Raw genomic sequence first — 27,993 nt, forward strand, 5'->3', positions numbered from 1 at the left:
ATATATAAGACCAGAGGACTCTCCACAGTCCTCCACTTTCAGCTGCCAAACCCCTCTGAGCCAGGACGCACCGCTTCTTCCTCTGATTGATCAGCACACTACTTCTAGCGATGGAGCCCCTTGTTTTACGGCAGTCCTCTCAACGTTTTGGTTTCCATTCCGTAAACCCAGCTCAACAGATGAAGAGTTCCTACGCCCACAGTGTCAGCGGAGGGGCAGGTGGCCATGGCACCAAGATCTCCATGGCCTATGGCACACGGGTTGGCAGCGGTTTGGGGGGTGGGTATGACTACCAATCCTTGTCCTCTGGGTCCAGTTCTGGATCCCTGGCCATCACGAATGAGAAGACAACCATGCAGCACCTGAACGACCGCTTGGCTAGCTACCTGGAGACGGTGAGGAATCTGGAGAAGGCCAACAGCACTCTGGAGATCAAGATCAGGGAGACCATCGAGAAGAAAGGCCCCTTGGAGGGAAGGGACTATAGCAAGTACAATGCCATCATCACAGAGCTGAGGGCCAAGGTGAGTCAGTGAATGAATCGGTCAATCTTAATGATACTGGATGCATCTTGCTAAATCTAGTGACTTAATGGAAAACAAGTGAGAGCAAAACGATTTCTTTATATCATTTATTTTAAAACATAATGCCAAAATGCCACAAAGTACAGTATATAAAAGATTGCAGAGTAATAAATCTGGGTGTAGTTTTATAGACTCCGCACTGTCTCCAAGTAAAGAAACTGTTCATTTTACACTGGTGAACAACATTGTTTTCTAATATAATACTGAGTGAGGTAGCTATGACAAACTAATGTTCAAAGATGTCGTCAAACTTTTGTTTGTTTTTTTTAATTTTAAAGAACTCTTCATGCAGAACTTTTTATTGACCAGGTCGCCAATCTACTTTCCTTCCCTTGTAAACGACACTAATGTTGGGGCAAAAGTCATTTCAGGGTGGAGCCCTTTTTTATTATCATACATCCTGCTCTCCAGAGCGTTCATGGATCTCTCATAAGGACTGTTTTCATAACATTTATTATCTAGAGTCTGATTCTTATCTTTACTACCATGTTGAGCCATTAGAGTTAACCTGCTTTGTTCTATTATGACTTACAGCATGTTATCAAAGGCAGTTCTTTCATCTGCACAATACTATATCAAAGTCGGAAGGGTCCGATATTGGCCAGTGACAGACCGGGATGTGTACGGTATCACCCTGAGGTGAAAAGAGTCTGACTTAACAGGGCGTTTGGTTTTTAGAGCAGCCGGAAAAAGTGTCCCAACATGGCTTGAATTCCCAGCCCAAATACAGCCAAAGCATAGCTTTAATCGGACGTTTAAGCCTTGAATTTTAATATCCTGGATCGGAAGGGTCCGATATTGGCCAGTGACAGACCGGGATGTGTACGGTATCACCCTGAGGTGAAAAGAGTCTGACTTAACAGGGCGTTTGGTTTTTAGAGCAGCCGGAAAAAGTGTCCCAAACCCTTACAGTTTGGAGTTCATCCAATTGACTGTGAGAGAATAGATTGCCACTGACTTTATAGAGTTTGTATTTTACACAAATTACAAAAATGATTTAATTCCTTTCAGATTTTTGACACAATCAAGGGCAACGCACAGCTTGCTATCTCTCTTGACAATGCACGCCTGGCTTCAGACGACTTCAGACTCAAGTGAGTGTTTAGCTACAAAATCAAATGGGCTCTCCATCTAGCGGGAACATATCTGATACGCAGTGTGTTTCGTTAGGATGGAGAATGAGATGTCCATGCGTCAGACGGTGGAGGCTGATGTGGCCAGACTCAGAAAGATTCTGGACGACACCAACGTTGTTCGCATGCACCTGGAGAGCGACATCGAGTCTCTGAAGGAAGAGTTGATCAACCTGAGGAAGAACCATGAGATGGTGAGAGACAATGGTCAGAAATAAGTTATATAAAGACAACTGCATTTGGCCTAATCCAATCCAACAAAGATAAAAAAAAATATATTCAATCCCAATACTACTGTAAACAAGACTATAAATACTCACCATTATGGCATTCAGTTTTGCACTTAAACTCTTTGCACAGGATGACCCCACTAACCTTCGTTTGGGAAAACACTCCCTGACTATTTCCCCCTCAACAGGATGTTGCTGAATTGCGTGCCCAGATCACCCAGGTTGGCGTCCGTGTGGATGTTGATGCTCCTAAAGGACAGGACCTGGCCAGGATAATGGAGGAAATGAGGGCTAGCTATGAGAAGATAGCACTGAAGAACCAGGAGCAGCTCAAAGCATGGCATGAATCGCAGGTAATCCGTCAATGTCAATATTCGTCAAACACAATTTTGTGGGCCGCCAAATGTAAATAAATTCAGATACAATTTTATAGCTGATATAGTTTGATTATTTAGCTCATTTTTCCTCACATTTAGCTTATTTTTCCTTAAATTTAAGAAAGAAATTTGTGTAAAACAGCATATATAGGCAATCGTCAATGACATGTTTATAAAAGTAAAATAAATAGTTAAATGTTAATCTAAATATGAAATCTTAATCTAAATGTTAATTATTAAATGTAAATGTTAAATCTACATTTTGGGTGTTTGTAAAGTGCCTTTTTGATGTACTATATGTATATGTGTATCATGTTTCCAGATCACAGAGGTGCAGGTCCAAGTGACTGAGAACACAACAGCTCTGAAGGAAGCCACCACTGTGATCACTGAAACTCGGAGGAGGTACCAGGCAATGGACATTGAACTGCAGTCTGCACTTAGTCTGGTAACAACATCCGTGCTGCTCTACATAATTAGTGCATAATTATCGTACGAACATGGCTGGTATCAATCTTTGGTTACACTTCACTTGAAGGTATCTACATAAGAGTGACATGACACTCATGAACGTGTCATAAACATTATAAACAAGTCATAAACGTTTATGACATAACGCTTCTTTTAGTGTCATTCGGTTTTTGTCATGACAAGTTAGGGTTAGGGTTAGGGTTAGGGTTCATGTGTCCTGACTGTGTCATGTGTTCATGACATCACTCTTACGTAGATACCTTCAAGTAAAGTGTTACCCAATCTTTTCATCTAACTCTCGGCTAGAAAGCCAAGAGAAGCCATTCCGTTTCTCTGCTGCATCAATCAAATGCGTACTCAAGCTCTTTCTTTGCCTCTTGACAGAAAGCATCTCTGGAGGCCACCCTGCGTGACATCGACATGCGTTACAACATGGAGGTAGAAAAGTACAACACCATCATCCTGAGGCTACAGGAGGAGCTCACTCAGATCCGCAACGACATCCAGCACAACACACGAGAGTACGAGCAGCTGCTCAACATTAAGGTGAAACTGGAGGCTGAGATCGCCGAGTACAGGAGGCTGCTGGACGGAGGGGCAGACTTCAAGTGAGTATGAGAAAAGGAGTTAAAAAGTTGTTCTGCATTGTGAGCTGACCGAATACTGTCTACCAGCTTTGTTAATTTCAGGAAAGCTTTTTGCAAATTTGATTCAAATTAGCTTCATGCAAACATGAAGCAACGTAGATATGCAACGTAGATATGGACAGTAAAAGTAGTTCATCTGTGTCAATGCAGTACTCTCCCCATCACTTTCATTTCAACTGTTCAACTGAATTTCAGCATGTGGACATGAAGGATTTTAATTCTAGTGTTTATACTGAGACAAATTTAAACAATCTTGCATTGATTTCACTTTTTTGTTCATTTTTCCAGACTACAGGATGCAGTTGATCCGAAGATGGTCCAGACCAAAGTGGTGACAGTCACTCAGACTCTGGTGGATGGCAAAGTGGTGTCAGAGAGCAAGGACATCAAATCCAGTGAAAAGATTGCTGCTAATTAAAAACTGGGGAGAATATAATAAATAAAATGAAAAACAAAAAGTGTGCCATTATGCCTGTGACTGTTTTTTAGTTGAGTAGCTGAACAATCATACAATCACGGTTATGCATTCATAGCCTATCTGCTGATAATTAAACATATTATTTCATATTCATAATTCCCTTAAAGGAATGTATTGACATTTGGGGTAATATGATTATTTGCTTCCTTGTCCCCAATATTGATACCACTCTCATGTCTGTGCAGCAGTTAGCTTAGCATAAAGACAATAGTGGGAAACATTTAGCCTGGCTCTGTCCAAAGGTAACACAATCTGCCTACCAGCGCTCAATAATTAACATGTTTGAAACTTGTTTGTGTAAAAAAACATCAAGTTGTATTTAATAGTGCCGGACTATTGCTTGGAAGCTCTGCTGCTTGCCTGGCTACCTCACACTAGCCCCTTTCACATAGAGATTCTGCAATTGCGCCGTAATCAAGGCCCACCGATACACAAGCTTAATGCCGCCCCAATGTGTGATTTCACATAGCATGACGGCATTCCGGGAGCAAAAGAGGCATGGCATTTAACACAACAGCGTCAACGTTTAGTGTGTGTGAGCCGATCAGCACTGTTAATCAACCACCTGACCCGACGCACAAACCACAATATAGTGGCGATTGTAATTAGAGAGGAACAGAGACAGACTGAGCCCTGCGTCACATATGTGTCTGTGTGTATAAGAGAGAGAGGGGAAGAGAAGGTTGGACTAATGCAGCATTGTTTCTGTATTAATAAGTAAGTTCATGTTAAGGTATAATTATTAATAACTTTTACCGGAAGGCTGCTTTGTCACTTTTTAACCCGCCTGTGGGTCGACTGACGCATCACTACGGCGTGTAGTCCCACCATGCCAGCTGTCCCTTACACATAGACATTGTTTTGGCACTTATACGACCCTGTGAAGTGGCAGTAGAGTCTCCTCATCTAACTCTAAGCTAAAAAAAAAAAGCAAATAAGCTTGTTTTCTCAAAATGTTGTTTGTATTTCCAAAGAGAATACCCCTTAAAGTCAACTGCAGCCTCAAACTATTAAAATCTGACAATAAAACACAGAAATACAAAGGCTGAAAATGATTATATATCATTCTACAACTTCAACTTGCACACATATGTAAGTCAACTTCCCTGTTATCCACACTGATGGTTGTTTGACCTCCTGCCATTATCCCCCCACACACCCAGATCTGCTGTGTGTGCGGGAAATTCTTCCAGCTTCTGAGAAATTCACATTCTGACCTGCAGTTCTTTAGCCTTGTCCCATAATAGGCAGAAGGCCCTTATTCCCATGCCAAGCCAAAACAAGCCTGTGTCTCTGCTTTCTGTTTATTTGCACTCACATTCGTCAGTCTAATTCTGTATGTTCTTTGATATAAACTGACCTTTTTGGGTCTGAGTTGAATCACTGCATAGCTTTATGTTAATATGCAGCTCATATATTGGGGAGCAACAGATTTTGGTAATTGGCTGGGACATTTTTGGATAGTTGGGGATGATTATACATTCTGAACTTAACCTTTACCAATCAATCCAGTATTCATCATCACAATGTCGTGGTTTTTGGAAATATTCAATTGCAACATTCCAGACAGCACCATCAATCATTCTGCCAGATTCGAATTGAGACTGGTTTCCCAACTGCATCTGACAACAAGTAATAGTTGTATCATTTGTGCCAGTTTCCAGTGCAAATGTGTATGCCCTACAGCTGTTACTGTGTAAAGTGCGTGCGACAGTGTGTCTGCTATGAACGGCTCCTCGTGCCAGTCTCGCTATCCGTTGTTGTGGGTGAGGTTGTAAAGCTCTCCCCACTAACACTGAGCTTTTGTTGCAGCTGGGTTCTGCCACCCCCTGCAGCCAGACGCTCCGTATTCTGGCCTAGCTGACAGAAGCTGTGCAGACAGACCAGAGAGACAGAGAATTCCTGAGAAAGAGTTGAAAGGAAGGGATGGTGGGACTAACAGATATAGGAGATATATGGAGATTAGATAAAGGGAAAAGAGCGACATAAGTGCATGTCTTAGCTGCATGCCTGTAATTCCTCAGGCCCCACAAAGAGCTGGCTGAACAATACATTTATCCCTGCATGGAGAGGGGAGGCCCTCTGAGGATTCACTTTGCTTAGTCATAAATCAACAAAGAATCGAAAGGCTAAGTTACACGACTTTCAAAGCCGTCAGAGCGCTGTACTGTTCACACTACACAACTGGCTGTGTTGTGTCTTGGGGGAGTCTTAACGTCATTGTGGTTGGTCACACACTACAAGATCAGTTACAGGATTTTTTTTCTCCAAAAATGGTTTTCCACCAGAAACAAGCGCTTCACGTTGACGGTGGCTGATGGTTTTATAATCTGGAAGGGTGGTGATTCTCAATGTGTTTGTCCCTGAACGTCTGCAGCCAAGTCTCAGGCAAATGTTGCCAAAAAAAAGTGAACACCGAGTGTTGCAAGCACTTTGCATCACCTAAAATGTAGAAATTCATGAACTACCTCCTTTTTTTCATTTGACAGAAATATAGATCATTTTATTTAATGTTAACAAAAAGAGGCCTGTAAAGGGTTACCAGCAGCTATATCTGGAAAGTAGGAGTTCATTCAGAAGTAAGGGGCCACTGTTCATCTCTTTTTCCCTTTTCCCTAGTAAAACAGTTAACAGGCTTCACATAGATACACCATGAATCATCTCTCACTCTCTCTGTCACACATGGACACACATTCACGATGTTTCCCTGTAACCCACACATCTGTCGGGTGTGAGTCGATCAGTCATTCAGTACTCACAACTCACTAGGCCTGGGAGAAGCCAGGGACCAGTGGTGGAAGGAGAAGGGTGTGGTATGTGTGTGCGTGCAAGACAAGTTTGGGAGACATTAGGGCAGCAAGAGCAAAGGGCGGGATAAAGTAATGGGAAAGTAACCGGAGAGAAATTAAAGCAGGGACACGAGAAAGGAAGTACACTGGTGGAAAAAACAAATAATTGATTAAAGCTGCAGTCGATTCGCCTTAATTGGCAGAATAAACACTCTGTTCTATGACAGGCTGCGCACAGGAAGTGTTCATAATCTAAAAGCAGCAATCAAAATCCAAACAGTGGCGAGTAAATGCTCTGCTCCCTGACAACGTGACACAGACATGACAGATTAGTAAACATACTATAAACTTAAATGACTTCTGGGAACAGAAAATCTACTTTTTTTAAACAGTTACTGGAAGTCTCCCCACTATTTTGAGCTGCCAGTGTGCTTGAAGTTGTCGAGCTCGAGGTCAGTGGAGAGCAACAGAAAAAAAGGTGCAGGAGATGGTGGGATGAAAAAAAGGGAATGTGAGCGAGAAAGTAAGACATTAAAAGAGAGTGATAGATGAAAAGAGGGAAAACAGGAGTGTGGGAGAGCAGACATGTAGAGAAGGCACAGAGAGCAGATTAAGGAAGAACAGAACTGGGCAGTGTGCCACCATCCAGCCACCGTTTTCTCTCCGCATTTTCATTTTCCAGTCCTGCAGCGTGGGGAGAGAGAGAGAGAGAGAGAGAGAGAGAGATGGAAATCCAATCCCAAACTGAAGCTGAATTGGCTGAACTTGTTGGGTGACTCATTCGTCTGGTTTCCGTGGAAACTAACCAAAAGAACTTGGTGACCAGAAAGTCGCAAACTGTACACCCAAAGGAGTAAGATGATTACCACCTATGCTCAGCTAAAAATACAGCGGTGCAGCTCTCCGGATAAATCCAGCTTGAAACAACTCTTTGCAGAATTAGTTTTTTTCCAAAGCTGAGTTCAACGAGTTAAAAGCACCCAGCTTTGCCTAAGATTCTCATGAAATAACAGAGTTGATTCTTCTTTCCCCTTTAAGACAAGCGACCCCCTTTGATTCACATTATCCAAAGCGGTTTCATTAACCTTGACATTTTTTCAATGAGTAACTAACTCACATTCCAGAGTAAAGGGTAAATGATTAAAACTGTAAGTGGGACTGTGCTGCTCTGCTCTGTGGTTATGATAGAAAAGCTGTCAGGATACCATAAACAGTATAGATACCGTATATACCTCGTTCTGATCATGAAGACTCATAAAAAAAGACATTTACGTTTATGGGACTTTTGTGCTGCTTTTTGATGTTCATGTGAAAAAAAATGCCAAAAGTAAGCAACATGAATTAATATTTCAAAGATAAAAAAGGTGTTGTACAATATTTTACTGTTACGAACGTGTTGAATTTAATATCACGAGGTAACGTTAATCCTTTTTTTATGTGAACATAAAGTTCAGTGACTGCCCTGATACCCTAAATTAACCTAATGCTAGCTTATGTCAGGTAAAGCATTTTTTATTTAAGTGATTAGTAATATAGCAGCACAATGTCTGTGTGTGTGTTATTCAAGTGGCAGCTCTGGGGCTGAACTGCAGCTCCTGGAGTGGCCACTTAAGGCGTATTGCGGCCTCTGACGCAATTTTGCTCAGAGCCACTATGTCAGGAGTAGAGATTGTCTCAGATGTGCAGCAGCAGACTTGTAAACAAGTTTATTATGTTCGAAGTTTGTTCTGTTACATCAATCAAACTTTATTTATATAGCACTTTACAGCAACCAGCAGGTATCCAAAGTGCTTAACATCGAAACCAAGAATAAAAACACATATCATACAATAGAAAGAAAGAACATAGAAAACAGTAAAATCAGAAATAGTTACAAAGAAACAGAAGAATGAAATTGTCACACCACTGCTACATATTAAAAGCCAGACTAAACAGATACGTTTTAAGTTTGGACCTAAAAAGAGCTACATCTGTAATAGTGCGAATATCAGGGGGTAACTTGTTCCAGAGTCTTGGGGCAGCAACTGCAAAAGCCTGGTCACGCCACCGTTTATATCTAGACCTTGGCACTTCTAAAAGTCGCTGGTTTGAAGAACGCAATGACAGACAGAACCAGGTAATATCATAATAAACCATAGTAAATTATACTAACAAAATATGAAATAACATAAAATAGCATAAATGGCTCCAACAAGGTAAATTAATCCCTGGAGACCCCCACATTAAAAAACATTCCAACTTCACAGCAGAAATAAAAACATGTTTACAGCCTGGTAAAAAAAAATGGTTTTGATCTCTAATTTCATGCTTCATGACAACTATACAGGGGTGATTTTTATATAATTTATCCATTTAAATGATATTGAAGCTTTAGAGTGTAACTTTTTTATATTAATGAACGTCCGTTACATTCAAGCCGTTGCCAAATCAGTTGCTACAAAGCTAATTAAGACTATCAGCTCCACACAACTCTCTCTGTATTTCTCAGTATGGCTGTGGTCAGAAGATTGTGTCGTGCGGCAACTTTCGCGCGCAGAAAATCAAGCGAAGATAATTACCTCTTCTGAAGAGTCCATCATGTTTTTTTAATCCTCTGTGTCCTCCTTGGCCACTAGCAACTGTGTGGAGGAGGGGATGGGGGAGTACACGATCACAAAAGGCTTTTATCATGTGGACGCACCGGCAGTTTTGTTGTCATTACTTAGAATTCCTCATGGGGGGGCAACAGAAACTACGCACTATAGCTTTGAGGCTGAGCCGCATGTGGTAACTGTAAACACAAGCTAAGGTATTTTGGTATAAAAACCAGCAATTGTAAGTTAACAAAATATTCTGTATCATAAATAAATGTCTGACGTTTAAAAAAAAGCAAACCCATTGAAAATCGTTTAAAAATTCAGCGAGAAATAATTATTTGAATTGTGGATAGACCTCCTGCCATTATAGACATAAACGCAATAGGAGGCGCAGCTTGTCCCTCCCAATATGGCGGCCTCGTAGGTGTATCACTCCAATGATCAGCAGCGGTCAATGCGGTATACCTAAATATATCTATGAGAGGATACAGTATAATAAAATATTTCTGTTCACCTGGCATGCAGACCAGAGCACAGCTCATTATAAGACCAATCCACACAGAATATAGCGAGGGCATGCTAAATACATTTTTATAATTTAACAATTTCATGATACTGTGCCCAAAAGACAAAAGGACAATGGAACATTAGATAGATTTGTACAAAACTCTACATTTTGTGAGTGATAGAACACACCATCCTTCATTTTCACACATTACAAAACTGGTATACAGTAAATATGTAAATTGTTTTGTTGTGTACTAAGTGAAACTAAGGTGACAGACAATCAAAATATGAATTCAAAAATGCACTTAGTCAAAATAGGTTTGTTCGGTAATTTATTATATTTTTGTTCATTTATTTGAAAAAATACATGATTCAGACCAGCCACAAAACGGAAAAGAAGAAACATTAACAATTTCATTGGGTTTATCAGTTATGGTCGTTTGCAGACAACTAGTGTGAGAGAAAAAAAACCTTCCAGGTACACAAAACACTGGCCTTCTTCCATATTCGACGAGAGTGGAAAACAACCAAGTTTGCTGTCTTCCAAAACACTTCATACCCTGTCACCTGTTGTCTGTGGCCAATGAGGGCGGATCTTTGGAATTAGTGCCATTTTAACCCAGGTGGCAATTATCTCCCAGGTGGCATCAATCTCCCCTCATTTGGAGCCAAATGGTACTCAGCTGTATAAAATGTACCCTCCTAAAAGCCATAGAAACATACATATTAAGAAGAAGGCTTTAAGATCATGGCTTTAAGAAGTTAATATCCAAGTAAACATTCTCTTCTTTGGAAATGACTAACATTACAGCAGAAGAAATTACCCACAAGACATTTTAAAAGGGGAAGTGCACTCCTTCTTCAGGCAGGTCAGGTAACTAAAGTCCCCCCACAGTAAGCAGAAAGACTAAACACAAGTGAACAAGCTGTTTTCATGCTCATATAAATGTTGATTTTTACAGTATGGTAATGATTTTATAGAATAAAATTAAATAAAATGTATGGAATTTTTAGACATTCTTGGAGTACATTTTGTTGGGCACAAAATATGAATTTTGAATCTGGCAGGGCCTTTTGAAAGATACCCCGTCTCTCAAATCCTCTCTTAAAAAATAAATCTTTCTTTCTTTGTTTTATGTGATGTGAACTTATAATGTGGTTTTTTAAATCATTTTAATCTTCTCCCAATGTCAACTCAGGACAAAAAAGGTTTGGTTGAAGAAATAGATAAAACCAATTAAAACCATTTTTAGATTTTTGAATGACTGCCAATAGAAAAGAGATTTTTTTTTGGACGGGAGGAATTCCATAACAGGAAGGGAGAGTCGGTTAAGGTTGGAATGACCCTCTGTCATACCAGCATGCCCATGAGGTGTGACACATAAACACAAAAACGCGCAAGCACACCTGCACGCCTCATTTGTCTGTCCTTTGCGAGGATACAAAAGACCTATGTAACATAATCTTAAAAAGGTTTGGCTTGTTTTCCCGTGTGAAATCTAAATGTCAGTAAATGAGGCAGAGTGAGAACAAGGAACACAAGGGTTGTGACTTTGGAAGCTAAACTACTGAGGCTTCTCTCTAATGGTTAGTAGTAAAACCAGGAGGAGTTTAGAGGGGAACAAGGTCTCCAAAGACCCTGTGAATCATCGGTTATTATCTAGTAGTTTCCCACATAATAACATTTGTTTTTGTTAGTTTGCTACATTCCCAACAGACTGGGTAGGAATATGTTTATGTTTAGCCCCATTCTGTCTTTATAAAGGATGTGTCATAAAAGTAAGGAATGGGATGAGATTGCCTCCACATGGCTGTCACAGACCGTTCCCAAATGCGTGAAATATCTATTTCCACACCTATCAAAACAAAGAACAGTAAGTGACTTCTCTGCTCATATATGCTATATATTTACATAGAAAATATGTGTTTGCCGCTATATTAATGAACTGAATATGAATACAGCCCCTTTAAATAGCTTACACACCGATCGGCCGATTCGCCCATCAAGTACTAAAAAACGTATGAAACAAAAAACTGGTAAGTTCAGTTTCTAGTTCATTTTTCCAAGTTCATTTTCTCAGGGAACAACTGTCTTTCTTATGCAGGTTTATAGGATAAGGAAATCCTAGTTTATTATGATCTTTATGACCTCTTGTTTTTGCTTCAGTGAAGTGTTACATGTTTACTTCTACAAAGAGGTTCGAAACATAACATTGTTATGATGTATTAGTTTTTTTTGTTGTTGTTTTTTTTCCTTTTAGCTTTTTCTACCAAGATTGGTCTTTTTTCTTTTTTTGAGAAATAAGAAAAGTGAAAATGTGTATGTTTTTGTTCATATTTAATTTATTTCATTCATATTTATGTTATTTATTTTAATTTTAATTTTATTATTGACCATAATAAATTTTGTCTGTATTTGTCTTGTGATTTGTCTTAAATGTAGTAATATTTTTACTGACAAAAATTGCCAATAAGAAATTAACGGTATTGGTATCGATATTGATGAAAATGCAAGAAAAAGTATCGGTATCGTATCGAATCCTAAAAGTGTGGTATCGCCCATCCCTAGCACACACTTGTTTGGGCTTGCGAGCTGGCCAAAGAATAGTAGGCTAACGTTACGTTTTGAGTGGATAGCGAGCATGAGACGCCAAAATGGTTGCCAATAAGATTCTGAATGGCAAGTTTACTTTTAAAAAGTTGCCAAATGGTTCCATTGACAAGACCAAAGTGATCTGTGTGTTTTGTCGTTGTGAACTGAGCTACCATCGCAGCACGTCCAGTCTGAAATACCACTTGATGGCCAAGCACACAGCTGGTGTGAATTTTCCACCCCCTCGTCAAAGCCAGGCGACAAAAGCACAAAGCAAGCCGATCCACTTTTCCATGTTGATAAGAGCATTAAAATGAGAAAAAATAATTGGACAAAAAGAAATCTAGGGACATTTAGAATAGATAAAAATGTGCTCTTAATTGGGATTAATTGCGAGTTAACTATGACATTAATGCGATTAGTCACGATTAAATATTTTAATCGTTTGACAGCACTAGTTCTAACAATTCCGAAAGAAACATGAGTGTCAAGTGTCAGTGCCAATTTTCACAGCAATCCACCCAATAGTTGTCAAAATTCGGAAAAGTCAGGTGATCACCAAGTCAGTAGGATTCATCCTTTGGGGACCATGAATGTCTGTACAAATTTGGACTGACTGACCAACCAAACACCCAACAGACTGACTTTGAAACTAAATTTGGACAACAAACATAGAACAACTATATGAAGATCACATTGGTACTGTGTGCTGTGGCCGTGGTGTCTTCCTTTTGTTATCCTTTAGTCTTCACATGAGATTGTTAAATACAGGTAGGACATGCACACAGTTACCCAACATCAAAAAGTTCCCATGTCATATGACAAAGAACACAGTAGTAGGAACAATATCAGGCGATGCTGTTGGTGGTGGTCTAGCGAAATTAGGCAATAGGTTTGGCCGCTAATCCAGCATTAAAACACTCTGAACAGCTCATTGTTTGTTGTTTTTTGTAAAAGTCCTTGGTCTCCTCCGCATTCCACTCCTGAAGAGGTATCTCTTTCAAACCTTTTACTTGCTCATATATTCTCAGAAAAGAAAAGAAAAGGCCATCACCTGACATCAGTGTTTACCAAGGATGTTTTGGGGTTATTTGTCTATTGAGTGGAAACTAAATGAAAGGCACGGAGATAAACGAGCAGCAATGAATCAGACTGGCTGCTGGTTGTACAGTTGTGGGTCAAAGGTTAGGTTCATTCAGGGATCCTGTTGCACTTTGTTTACTCGGTTGCCACGGTAACACAGCGAGACAAGACGAGAACACTGTCAGATTGTATGATGCAAATAATGACTTTTGGGGGTTTGTTTAGTTTCTTGCAGCTAGAACAATCATGTGCCTAACAGATGGATGGCATATGGAGAAGTGAAGAGTGGATAATAATCCTTGATGTGTGTACATGTAACTGAATCTAGATAAGAGCATGTGTGCGTCCCATCTTGTCTTTTTGTGTGTGCATTTGTATCCAACGGTCAATCTACAGTGTTAACAGAGGCCAGCCAGAGGCTGTCATCACACTGACACCTCCCCATAACCTTACAAAGTGGGGGGGCGTGACAAAACCCATCACAGTCCTCTGCAGACCAGTCATGCAGGAGAGCTTCCTAACTCCTGTAGTAGACACACCAACGGACTTCTGCCTTTTGACTTCTGTTATTATTTCCCAGTTTATCCAAAATTCTAGGTTCTAGTTAGTATGTGAAATGGTGATATGGGATTGTACTTTATTTATGTGTAATTTGCGTGGGACTACCTCAGCTGGGTCAAATAATAATATCTATCAACATCTTGTGGTAAATGTCCACCCTTTCCCCTATTCTTTAGCACATCCTCTCCAGTGGAAGTGATCTCCCCAAGGGAGCCACTTTTAGCAATGACTAACAGACAGGAAGTGCCACAGTTTCTTTCTTCTGTAAGTGCTATACAGGATGTACTGCTGGATTTCAAGTGCTACAGGGCAGCACACTCTTCTCTGACATGATTTTCCTTCCTGAGACGGATGATGGACAGTTAATACGTGATTAATAGGACTCTGTAGTCAAAAGCCAGTTTACATAGTTATGATTTGCAAATATTAGCACTTCACTCCCCCCTTGTGTCTGTGGAGTTCCAGAGAGAACCACAAAAGCCTGGTCATATCTATTTCAAATTATTTGCCAAATACATTACACAAGACACAAGAAAGCAAATAAAATTCTTAAGAAGTCATGCCCCTTGAGAGAAAATCTACTATTTTATAAATCCTAATTTAATCATCAGGATCTAAACTATTTCTTTGATCCAAATCTCCAAAACAGCCCTTCTCAGACAGACAGCGCATGCCGATACATTTTGCCAGTGGTAGGTCAAGCAGCATTAATGCAGCTCAGTGCTGAGTCTACAGAGTTCTTCCCAGCAGCTGGCTTATTTGGCCTCAGATTACTGTGATATGACCAAAAAAGGCCTTTCACTGCTCGCTGCTACTGGGAATCCGGCGTTTATCTCTCACCCACATGGAGCTGGACTGTTACAAAATGCTGCTAAAGGTCAACACGGGAGCTTTGGAAAGAACTGTGACTAATGAGGGAGATAGGATGGGTTGGCGTAAAGAAACAGTCGTTGCATTTAAGTGCACATACCTGTGAGCAGGTGATCTTTGAAAGCAGTTAAGGTATAGGTAAACGATGAGACCTTGCAGTTCTCTTAAACACAGGTCTGGTAATTATTAACTAATCCAGCTGATACAGGGCAGGCATGTGGATACAAGAGACATTGTAAAACAAGTGATTTAATCTGTTCTGGCAAACATTTACGGCCCGGGAGAGTACCTTGACGTGACAGCTACAGTAGAGGAGTCACAACACATGAAAAGTTATGGGCTTATCTGAGGTAAAACCACAACTAGGCACTGATCTATTCCTCTATTCCATGCCCTAATCTCACTGTGCAACCACGTCCTTAAAACAACGAGCAACAACTTTAAAAGAGCGTGAGAGACTGAGAAAGAGTGAGAGGAAATTCATTGAAATTACAGTTAACAGCCTGATCACAGCCTCGTAAAAAGCTTTAAACTTTTAGTATTGGCCCAAATGCTGTGTTCTTACATAAGCAGGCCAAATAGCGCTCTGGACTTCCTGTGGTCTTTGGGGCCAGCTTTGTGCTTCTGGATACATAAAGGAATGAGGCTATGTAAGGGGGACTCCTTCAGTGATCTCATTTTTAAAGGCATCTTGTCAAGTGAGCTCACTAAATTGACCCTTTAAAGATTTGTCCTGACTTCACCTAATCTGGTGAGCCTTTTGGAGAGTTGGCTCACCTCTGCATACAGATCATCACATCCTCTTCTGTGCTCAATTTAGGATGCCAAATAGGATACACTAACAAGCCTTATAAGAGCAGAGTGGTGAATCCAGCTAAGTGTGGTGCTTCCCACTAGGAGAGTGTGAAAGGAATAACCTCGTATTGAGTTCGCTACTGACGCAAAATGTGACTCTAACTGTGAAATAGATATGACAGCATTGACATTTCAGCTTTTCGGTTCGATGCACAGCGACAGACTATCCGACCCATTTCAAGTCACCAAAGCCCAAAACACAGAACCAGATGTGTGATGACAATAAAAAAGTAGAAGAAACACTTATCCACACATTATAGTAATGCTGCCTTTTGGTTTTTGGCCCATCTGTTGGTCTACCACTTTCCAGACTGAAATATCTCAATTGTTGTAGGATCAATTTACTTTTAAATTTTGGCACAATCATGGTCCCGATTGGGAGAGAATGAATCCTGAATTCTTTGCTGATCCCTTGAGATTTCATCTTGCGCCATCATGAGGTTGACATTTTTAGTTTTAAGTGAAATGCAGTATCTCAAGAGTTATGAATTGCATTCAAATACATGAATTGTGTTTAGTGCTAATTAGCAAATATTAGCATGGTCACATGCTAAACTAAGATGGTGACAAAAATTACCTTCTTAACATCAGCATGTTAATAATGTCATTGTGAGCATGTTATCATGCTGACATTAGCATTTAGCTTGTATATTTATTGATTTTTGGCCACACGGGGGGCAGTATTAACATATTAATACCTTGTAAAGTAGATATAGCTAACATGCAAGCAATTGCCTATTTAAACATCCAGCAGACACAGAAGATTAACATTCACTCAGTGTTTGTGTCCACCTCACGAGAGTCCAATTTGCACTCTTCTTTTTGCTCTGTTTTTGATCTCCACCACTCTTTAGCTGCTTAATGCTGAGGTGTAAATTGCTATTCACTTTGTTAATTTGAATGGTTTTGTTCATCTCAGTTAAACGTATTACAGTAGTTCACTTGTTTCAAATTCACTTTCCACAGCAGGTGTAGTTATTTAATCCTCAAAAATATTGATTAGAGTGGCTTTTAGTACAGCCTCACTCACAATGAGCCACTAGCATGACTAGATGTCTTTCTCTGTTCTTCACTTGAATAACAGTATAAGGACTTTGACTCTTTCAGGCTTCTTGCCTGAGTATGCATTGTCTGTTGTTAGTTATGTTATAGGTATCTAGCTTTTTCTCATTCAGCTCCATCACTGGACAGGATTATCCTGAGAATATTTATTTCAAACCAGTCACCTCCTACATGGTAATACTTTAAATCCCAAAATTGGTGCTCACAGCTTTCCCTAATCCTGTGAATAATGGAGACAAAAGGACATTCGTCTACACCTAAGACACAAAGTTTTATGGGACCTCACCCAATCTTAGAATGTGGAGACTGGTAGCTGGATAATGCAGACCCAACTTTAAGATGAGATCATTGTCTGCTGTCTCCGACCAGCAAAGAACAATCCCTGTCCAAAGCCCGGGCATGTCAGACAACAACAAACTGACATGTTAAAGAAATGAGAGATTTAAAAAAACAAATAGCTGGATCTTACGACTGTGTCTCATGAAACCAATTGAAGGATTTAGGTGAATAAAAAACTTGTTTCTCCTCCTGAGTAGTGTGATTATCTGTACCCAGAGTTAATAAAATTAGATTGCATGACGTACACCAGTCTCAAAGAGAGTGTAAGTTTGTCACTTAATGAAACAATAACAAGAATGTTTGGAAAATCTTTCCAAAATGATGATGTCAGTTTGTACAACCCAGCACCTTCCTCCCAATGACATCACTGTAAAATACTATAATCCCACAGGCTTTCCTTGACCTGAGGGCTTCACACGGTATTTGTATGTGCACAAGTGATGTAACCCTTAAACATGGCAATGGTCTTATCAGCTGCAAAAATATTTAAACGTACCACTTTTAATTTGAACCAGCTGGGGATAATAAAATGTTTTATCTGGTTTAGGAATTTGTAATTTGTTCTGGACAGGTTTTATTAGGGTAGTCAGGAACTGTAAGTATTAGACTCAAATCAGGGTTAAATAAATGTGAAGCTATGAACGGGACATCTAATTCCTTCTTTTTCTGATTCATGTCTTTCTTCACTTCAAGCAGAATATGAACCAAACTGACATTTCCGTGAGCCAGACCTCTGGAAAACCTCATGAGACCTGTTTGCTTGCCAAGTTTATAATTTTTTTTTTTAAAAAGCAGAGAAAGAGGTTTGGAGACGGAGACAGAGATGGGAGAGTTGAGAAGGAAAGAGAGGAGATAGTTTGAAAAAGTGTTGAGACAATGGAAGATAGAATTATGGTAGCTGTTAATTAAAAGGACTTACTGCGATGGTAAGCCTTTCACTTGAACTGCTTCAGATGATGCATAATGAACAGGCAAACAAGTTGTATCTCTGCGGGGAATCACTGTAAAGCTAACCAGCAATATGGCAATGTTGTCAGAGCAAGTGGAAGTTCGCATATTTGTATTTGACCATACAGTTGTTTTTCAATTTTTAAAGGGATAGTTTGACATTTTGGGAAATACGCTTTTTTGCTGAGCGTTAGAAGACAAGGATGATACCACTCGCATTTCTGTCAGTTATGTATAGAACTAGGTGTCAATTAGCTTAGCTTAGCCTAGAAACAGGAAGCTTGGGGAAACAGGAAGTCTGGCTCACTCCATAGATTGTATAAAAAAAGTGAAGCCAATGCGGAAGTGCCTTAAAAATACATTCTTTCTAATGGCCATCAGGGGGTGACTCAACTGGTTGCAAAAAGAAGTCTGCATGTGTAGAATGAGAAAATGACCCTATATCTCACTTGACTTATTACCTCAGCAATCATTTTCATAAGGAGTGAATAATCTCAATCGCTAGTGTCAGGTCTTCTTCAATACAGCATGATGTTCATTTAGTATATTATGGTCCCATTTATTTTAAATAGACATAAAACAGATAATGGTATGCTTTAGGGCGTGGCTACACGCCAACCTGTCAATCAGGACAGAAGCTTAGTGATGCATATCCATGGCACTGTGTGCATTTAAATAGCTAACGTGTTCTGGGGCCCTGTCTGTGTTCACTTCTTAGAACTTTGACCCTTTCACAGTGTGTTTTCACTTCATTAAAGTTAATTGTACCATTTTGGATGCCTAAACAATTCCTGTTCAGTGTTGGGTTGTTCTAAAAAATACTCTAAGGAGTCGACTGTTTATTTTTTCTGGTAAGTACATTTTGTTTAAAGTCTGTTTTTTGCTAGCCAAATAGCATTTTTGATAGCATCGCAATTAGAATCACAGGTAACTTAATTATGATGCACCCTGCTAACCAAGCTAGCTAACTAGCATTAGTTAAAAACGTTATTCCACCCTCTCTTCCAAATATGTTTACTTCTAGCTCCAAAATACCATGATGCCGATGGCCAAACAGCAAAACTCAATGCTTTGAAATGGTAGTTCACAATCACGGTGGCTCAACCACTTCTTGTATACAATCTATGGCTCACTCCAAAGCTCATAAATACACCTAACAATTAACACGCTGTATCTCATTTTTAGCTATTCTCGTGGCCCTGTTGGTTCTAGCTCCATAGTTACACATGGTATCAATCTTCTCTCAGCAAGAAAGCAAATGAGCAAATTTCCCCAAATGTTGAACTATTCCTTTTAACAAGAAATAAGCAAAAGGACATTATTTCAAGCGACTGTCCTTGGCATTGTATTAAACCCACTGTTAGCATATACTGTAGGTATCTCCTCCCATTGTGCAGGAGCCAAGTCATTACCGTAATCATTTTGTGTGTGATCCTGTCAGAGCTCACAGTAACACATATTCTTACATTTACAGGCTGACTGCTTACGACTGCAAAAGTTCTGAGTTCCTCTTTCTGTCATTTTTATGTGGTGATAAATCAGCTGAGTTTGTTTGACTGTTCTGTGCGAGGGAACCATCTTCTCTCAAACATGTTCTCTGTCTGCTTGCCTTATGTAATGCTGCCTTCTGAGGGGTTTCATGCGATGATGCTGCAACAAATAGCCCCATCTGTAATAAATGTTGGACACCTGCAGGTTTAAAAGTGTTAACGTATACACATGAATGTCCACATTCACACAGGAAGTTGGATTACAAGCATAGCATTAAGAGCCTTTCATTGACAAAATGTAATCGTGCTTGACTCCGTAACTCAATTAATACAAAGGCCATACTGTATTCTTCCAACCAAAATCTAATACAAAGACAAAAAAACAACCTTTAGAACAATTTAGCTGATTCATTTGTTCTGAACATACTGTAAAAGGATGCAGACAATATAGTTCTTTCACTGCTTGGCCAGAGTGCAGCCTGGCTTGTCGAAAGGGGGTAATGTGGTTGGGTGAATCTGAATTTCTGAAAGCCCTTCAGTTCAAGTTCAGCAAAGAGTCTTTCTGAGAGTCTTCATGCTGAGGAATTTTAGAGATGATTCTGCCAGGAACCACACAGAGATCTTACTCAAATCAAGCCATGTTTCGCTCCAGAGGCATAATCATACTGGCATCTGCAGTCAGTACTGGATGCCAGCATTCTGTGCCAATACAGGAAGTAGTGCGTTCTTCGTGTGCAGTTTACCTGGAGTTTGTGTCCTGTTACAAACCTGAAATTAACGTTTGCTTTTATACTAACAACAATTTTTCCCTAACCTTAAGCAGGGGCTGCATTCAAAATCGCATACTACATTGATTCTCAATCAGTATGTACTGCATACTGCTTATGATATGACTGATTAAGTATGCTATTACCAGCAGATTGTTCACACGATAGTATATGTGTGCTCCCACGTTAACCTTAACGTCACTCGCCATCATTCATAATTATTTTATGCAATGGTTAATTATTGAAACCGTCGGCCTCGCCTTTGTACAGAGCCCCCCTGGGGTCAGCTGAGAAAAAAATAAAATAAACCGCGCGCACAGAATAAAAATCCGTTCCCTCGGTTTCATAAACTGTGAGCACGGATTCATAATCCATGCCCTCGGTTTTATAAACGTGTGCAAAGTTAGAAAGATATTCACAGATTCCAACTTCCGGGATCAATTGCTCTATAGCGAAATGTTATTAAATCAGAAAAGACGCATCTTTCCTAACATAGTAAGGTTAACGACGAGCTACAAACTCATTTTCATCAAAATGAGCCGTCCTCCAACCTGGAGAAATAACATTGGTCTCTACGAGCAGCCGGCGGTGAGACTGCAGAACGACGAGTGCTTAGGGACCGTCTACAAACTAGGCTACAACAGCGAAAAGAGATACAACAAAAATATGTATTAATTAAATTATTAAATAAGGTAGTGTCTCCAAACTTACCTCAATTATAACTTGTCTCCTGCTGGTTGTACTAACAGCACTTACCTTTCAAAAATAAGCATAATATAATTTTGGGGAATATTGTTTTTCTATGACTCCCATTACATTTTTTTAGCAAAAAATATTCCCCAAAATGATGCGCCTATTTTTAAAAAGTAAGTGCTGTAGTAAAACCAGCAGAAGACTAATTATCTGTGAGGAAAGTTTAGAGACACCACTCTTTTTAATTATTAAAATATTAAATGTTTTTGACAAAAAATATTCCCCAAAATTATGTTATGCTTATCTTTGAAAGGTAAGTGCTGTAGTACAACCAGCAGGGGGCCTTCTATGTGCGGAGTAGTTTTGGAGACATGACTCTCTGTAATTGTGACATATATACATTTTTTTGGCAAAATAATTTTTACCAAAATGATGAATATGCTTATTTTTTAAAAACGTTGCCTTTGGACAGTCTGAAGAGACACAATGCAATGCAATGAACTTGTTGGTTGAGTATTTCTTGTAAGCTCAGGTCTCATACTCTAATTCTTGCTAATGTAGTATACATCTAGGTATTTTCGCGTACACAAAATCCACATACTATGCAGTGAAAACACACTACATACTACATTTTACGTCGTTCTTAGTTTAAATAGAATAGTATTTCAGTATGTGAGCAGTATTTGAACACAGACCAAGTGTTTTAGTTGTCTAACCTTGACCATGCATTAACATTATTTGCCATTACCGCTACTTTCTAACCCTAACCATACTGTAAACACGTTGGCATTTGGACGCAAAAGAACATTGTCTTTGTATATAATCTCTAGGGTTAATATCCACATGTTCATCTGGCAATAGTATTGTTTTCTGGCCATCCACTAAATGTAATGTTTACTGTCCTAGGTCTACAGAGTCGGGGGATAATTATCTCTGGGTTTATCACTAGGAGTGAACCCTTTCACATTAAATGTAATGTAAATGTCTAATTATTTGATCCAATGAAAAGAATTATGATTTGTGCAGCTTTAAAAAAAAAATGAAAATAGTGTGTTTACTAAGAGTACACAGACCAGAGCTGACATTGTGGAATGACAGTTGTGGCACCTTCTGCCACCATAACCTCGAACACACCTCAGCACATCATTAGGTTTTTATTCCCATGATCATTACACCAGGTACAATACACCGTCACTTATTGTGTAGCTTTTATGTGAGGGTCTAAAAACAGATGAGCTGATGAGGTTTGATATGAGCCTAAATATGAGCTGTTGTTGAAAGTGTCGGACTAAAATTCAATTAGTAGGCGATGACTGAAGCTTTGTCGCTAACACAGCACGGTTACATTTTACATTTTTAAATCACTATTACTCCCTTAAAAAAGCAGTTAGAATTTAGTTTAGTCTGGGTTTATCTAAATAAGGTTTATGGATGCATATTACTATATGACAAGCCTCTGCTAAAGTTCAATTTTGGAAAAAGAGCGTAGGGGAAAAAATGACAGAGCCAAACCACTCTGGGAAAATCTCCATAAAAAAGTAGACACATTGCACACACACACACACACACACACACACACACACACATAGCGCGTGGCACTATCTTTGTGGGGACCCGTCATTGACATAATGCATTCCCTAGCCCCTTACCCTAACCTTAACCATCACAACTAAATGCCTAACCTTAACCCTTACCCTTACCCTAACCATAACCTAATTCTAACCCTAATCCTAAAACCAAGTCTTAACCCTCAAACAGCTCATTAAAGTTGTGGAGTCCAGCATTTTAGCCCCACAAAGCTGTCAGGACCCCACAAGTATACTGTATTCCCGTTTTTTGGACCCCATGAATATAGTTAAACAAGAACACACATACACACACACACACACACACACACACACACACACACACGTGGTATATTCATAGTACAATAATTTATGTCTTTCCAAGCTCCATGTGTGTTTCGGTTAGACAGATTATTGCCAAATGAGAGGTAAAGACACAAAAAGGATCATCCCTGTAACTAATTAAAAACTTGAGATTGGACAGATACAGAACAAACCATGCCACACACATCAACACATTTATGTATGTATGTATGTATGTATGTATGTATGAATTACTTTCACAAACAGTACTGTGTTCAGAAAGGTAAAATGCCATGTCTTCTGTTTCCTGCCCAGGGACTACAGATGAAACTTAACTTATAGCTAACTCTGGTACTGCTAAGGAGCTTTGTGCACTGTCCCTGCCAAATAAATAAATAAATGAAAGTCTTAGTCACATTGAAGACAGTGTCTTTCATCACCAGAAACGCTAACAAAAGCTTTACACACAGTGATCCAGAACTGGTCATAGAACTTGAAAGTTCAATGTTTAAAGAGCAGTCAAGCTTCACAAAGCCGCCTACTGTGCAGTGTAAACCCCAGCATTGCTAATTCATGACTTTGTCTTGATCTATTAAAGCACATTTTCATCTGCATTAGTGCCAAAGCTCTCTCTCTCTCTCTCTCTCTTACTGTATGTCTCAGTCACGCAAATAAGAAAGAGGTTATTTCCTGTCTGGCACTAACTCTGGCATGCATTTTTTCAAGCGTTGTCATGACAATAAGAAATGAATGGGAAGTAACTGTACATGTGACTGACTACCGTTGCAAAAACATATCAGTTAACTGGGTGAATAATGGATTTCTTATTCTCTCTCCTCAGTACAGTAAAAATTTTCAGTCGCTGTTAAATTAAAGTTCCCTTTTTTTTCTTTTGACTGCTGGAGACTTGTCCAGTGCATGATTAGCCAGACAGCATAGGTAATGTCTAGGAGTGAGCACTAAACATAGTCAGGTCATTTTTGAAAGTAAAACTTGGCGGTACATTAATGAAACCATATCAAACTGTCTACAGTAGTTCAGGTCCCGTAGCTACTGCTGGAATGTGTGGGGGAGTCACTGTTGTCAAAACAATGATTGAACTGTTTGGGAGTCACTAAGACTCTCAGGCTTCGGTTTTGATGACCAGAAGGAAAAATCTGTGAGGAGTAGGAAAATCATCCTGAGCTGGTGTTCTTTTCTTCTATCTCTCTCTGGGCCTCCTCTTTAAGATTTACTCTCATGTTCACACAGATACTGGCCCCTATAAACACATTATTGTAGATTTTCCCATTCAGACAGACGTGATCCATGTATGGAAGCCCATTTTCGGCAATGTGATGAAAGTAATCCTCTTAAATCATTATAATGAGAAACTTTCTCAAAATGAGGACTTGGTTTCTCTAAATAATGAGTTAGTATTTCAAAATAATGAGTTAGTATGTCACAATAATGGCTTAGTATATCTTAACAAAGCTTCTCATTATTTTGAGATACTAAGTCCTTATTTTAAGAAAGAAATTCTCATTATTTTAAGAAAAAGATTATCATTATTTTAAAAACTAAGTGTATATTTTGAGATACTAAGTCATTATTTTGAGAGAAAGTTTCTGTTTTTGTCATCACATTGGCAGAAATGTGCTTCCATACCTTTGCATGAACCCTCATTGTCTTTCAGACGAAACTGGAAGCTGTTGCCAGAGAGACAATGGTTAAGTTTTGTGCCAAACAGAGCATTCGCAGAACCAGTTGGATGTGGCAAGGGATGTGTGACAGTGGCATATGAAAGAGTGATGTGATGGATCTATTAATATACACACACAGACAGAAACATAACCATCATATGACAGTAAGTGAAATGAACCTGACAATCCTGTGACACATTGACTCAGCAGCTGGTATCAGTCACCAGATTAAAGCCACAAAATGTTATTCTTTCCTATAACAAGAGAAATAAGAACGTAATGTAGTAGATGATGATTTATTACGAGTGCCTATAAATGTAACAGGTCAAAGTAACTCAAAAATCAAGTGATGGGGAGGACAAACACTATGGGATCCTCCTGCAGGGGGGGCCTCCAAATGATTGAAATTGTTTGGAAGTTTTCTTTTAAAAACTAAAAAATGAATGAATCCAACATATTATTAGCAAATATAAATCAGCCTATTTGTGAAAACTGGCCTATAGGTAAGGTATTCACTAAGGTAGCCATCCAGACATATTTAATCCACTGTACAACATGTATTTTTAACAATAAAACATGATTTATAGAATCATGCCAACAATTATTTTAATAGCTTAGTATTCTATATGCACTAAAAAGATAGGTATAAAGAATTTAGGCTATCCTACACGTTATTGTATTGTAAATTTAATATGCAACTCAATTTTACAGTAAGGGGTCCCTGATCCGTCTCTCTCAGCTAAAGGGTCCTTGGCTTAAAAAACGTTGAAGACCCCTGCCCTAGAGCACATTGGATTCTACCGATACCTGTATTGTACACACACATTCTGCTGACAATAATAATTATGATGGTATGATGAATTCATGCAGTGGTTTCAGAAGTAGAAATCTAATTGAATTGAAAGCAGGAGAAGAGTAACTCTTCTGATTTCTTTGCCTACACTGCTCCCTAGTGATGCTTGAGTAGAAATGTTTGTCCACAGAATGTGGAGAGATATTGTGTTGAGTTCTTCCACAAGATGTCACTGTTGCACACTTGCTCTTCTGGTCTCTGCATAGACTGTATAACATAGGCAGGTAAGAACGAAATGTTCCGACCTGATTTTACAAAAACAATTTGAAGAATTACATACATAAATGTCATTCCTCATACTTTCAAGAAAAAGAAAAAAAAGAAAAACAACAAACAGATCAAACAACTCAATCAGTGCACTCAGATCACACCATTGTCATAGTCCCTAACATTAAACATGTAAAAATTCATCAAAGTAAAATTGCTGTGTCTTCAAAAAGTCGGAGGTTCTGTCTTTACTCATTACATTCATTCATGACTTTGAAAAGACAAAAGTTGACAAAAGGTCCATTTGCTAACTGTTTTGGAGCTTCCGATTTGTATCACATTATCCTCCTGAGCAGACGGAGTTTGCCCACTGCTGTTACTAAGAATTCATATTATTATCAATTAATCTGCTGATAATTGTCTCTATTAATCATTGAGTCTACAAAATACCAGAAAACAATAGAAATAGCCATTGTAATTTTCCATAACACAAGGTGATGTTGACTAATGTCTTGTTTGGCCCGACCAGCAGTCCAAACCCTTTTTTACAATGATATAAAAACAGAGAAAATCAGCTGGAACCAAAGAATGTCCGGAGTGTTTGCTTGAACAAGTTAGATTTTAATGACTAACCGGTTATTAAAATAGTAGCCAATTAATTTCCTGTCAATCAACGAAGCAATAAATCTACCAATCGTTGCACCTGTAATTGACGTAGTAGATGTAGATGGTTTTCCCATCGACAGTCTCAAAGGTGAAGAAGGAAATTCAATTTCCATTTTTAAGCCAACATGGACGGTAAAGCTGCTCATTTAAACAATTTAATGGCAACTAGGAAAACTCCATCTGCTGAGGAGGACAGCTGATATTTGGTGTGGTGAGATAGTTTTGTTAACTTATCAAATCTGTGCATAGTCTAAAGGACGAGATTGAGAAGAGGAGTTTGTAACTGATCAATGTTCTGTTTTTAATTCTGTTTATTGGGAATCAACGTCAATACATTAGATTTAAAATATACTGTATTCTTATTTAGACATTTATCTTCTCAAATAATGAGTGTGACTAAGTTAAAAACAAAAACATATGTAGATATATATATATATATATATAACTGTGTTCGTCCACTGGAATATGTAGTTTTAAAAGGGAAAATATAAAAAAACAGTGGTTTAATAATCAACCATGCAGAAATGAAGTGCAATTTGTTCAGTGGAATTAGCAGTGTATAAGTACAGTAAGTACCGTGAACTACAGCAAGTAATACATCTCTATTTACAGTATCCTTGGGCTATACTACATTTTTAGTCTATATCCACGACGTTCCACTTCCGGGATTGCTCTGTTGCCGACGGAAATTCCGCCGGATTTCACTCATTTAGGCCGGATATCCGTTACCTTACGCTTTCTTTGTGTTTTAATTTTAAACTCCTGGTTGATGTATGAGGACTATGGTTAACTGCTCCTCAGATCTCTGCAGGGTAAATCCAGACAGCTAGCTAGACTATCTGTTCTATCTGAGTTTTCTGTTGCACGACTAAAACAACTTTTAAACGTACACACGTTCCACCAAAACAAGTTCCTTCCCGAGGCTATTTTGCAGAGGCGCCGTTGCTCCGTCCGGCGCTTAGCACCGCCCAAGACTATTGTGATTGGTTTAAAGAAATGCCAATAAACCAGTGTATGTTTTTTTCCCATCCCGGAATGCTGTGTGGACTCGCCAGTCCCTCCTCCGCAGCGCTGTGGCGGTAGGTTAGACTACTACTTATTTGTAAAATAGGGGTAGCATGGAATAGATAAAAAACTGTTTGTAGTAAATTATTTGTGTAAATCATTGGGTATTAAAATGGTTACCGTGACCATTTTATGACTCTGGAAACCCAAAATGCATTTCACAATAGAAGTGTTTTTATTTGTTCTGAAATTAACAATTTGGCTCAGAGGAGAGATAAATTGTCTTGTCAATGACTATAATGTGCACAAAAAGATTTGTTATATATGTTTGCACAACAACTTTGCATGACTGTATGTCATCAGGCTGATTAGTCTGTCTGAGTAACAGGCTACTTGGTCATTTATGTTGGTAGCCTGTTACAGTAGAAAGCATTTTTCAACTATCAGAGAATTTTTGGTAACACTTTACTTGAAGGTATCTACATAAGACACTGTCATGACACATGAACCCTAACCCTAACTCTAACAGACAAAAACCGAATTACACTTACTGACAGAAGTGTTATGTCATAAATGTTTATGACTTGTTTATAATGTTTATGACACGTTCATGACAGTGTCATGTCACTCTTATGTAGATACCTTCAAGTAAAGTGTAA

At 39.0% G+C, this 27,993-nt stretch overlaps 1 protein-coding gene and 1 long non-coding RNA gene across 3 annotated transcripts; one reads left to right on the plus strand and one right to left on the minus strand.

The window, feature by feature from the left end:
• Nucleotides 1-8: 8 nt before the first annotated feature.
• On the plus strand, nt 9-3,905 carry LOC116040720 (keratin, type I cytoskeletal 18-like). 2 transcript variants are annotated; one of them, XM_036008056.1, is made up of 8 exons: nt 9-290; nt 324-524; nt 1,596-1,678; nt 1,755-1,911; nt 2,136-2,300; nt 2,647-2,772; nt 3,180-3,403; nt 3,731-3,905. In XM_036008056.1, exons 1-8 carry the CDS (start codon nt 111-113, stop codon nt 3,858-3,860), a joined length of 1,266 nt encoding a protein of 421 aa, XP_035863949.1. In that variant the 5' UTR covers nt 9-110; the 3' UTR covers nt 3,861-3,905. The 2 variants fall into 2 exon arrangements, with proteins under 2 accessions (XP_035863949.1, XP_031142162.1); XM_031286302.1 differs by having other exon boundaries at nt 9-524.
• LOC116040721 lies at nt 2,766-27,993 on the minus strand. Its single transcript, XR_004102742.1, has 3 exons — nt 27,827-27,993; nt 4,087-4,097; nt 2,766-2,887 (listed from the first exon to the last, which is right to left on the minus strand). It is a non-coding gene; the product is annotated as an uncharacterized LOC116040721 (long non-coding RNA).

The sequence above is a fragment of the Sander lucioperca genome, chromosome 12 (genome assembly GCF_008315115.2).
Source record: "Sander lucioperca isolate FBNREF2018 chromosome 12, SLUC_FBN_1.2, whole genome shotgun sequence".
NCBI lineage: Eukaryota > Metazoa > Chordata > Actinopteri > Perciformes > Percidae > Sander > Sander lucioperca.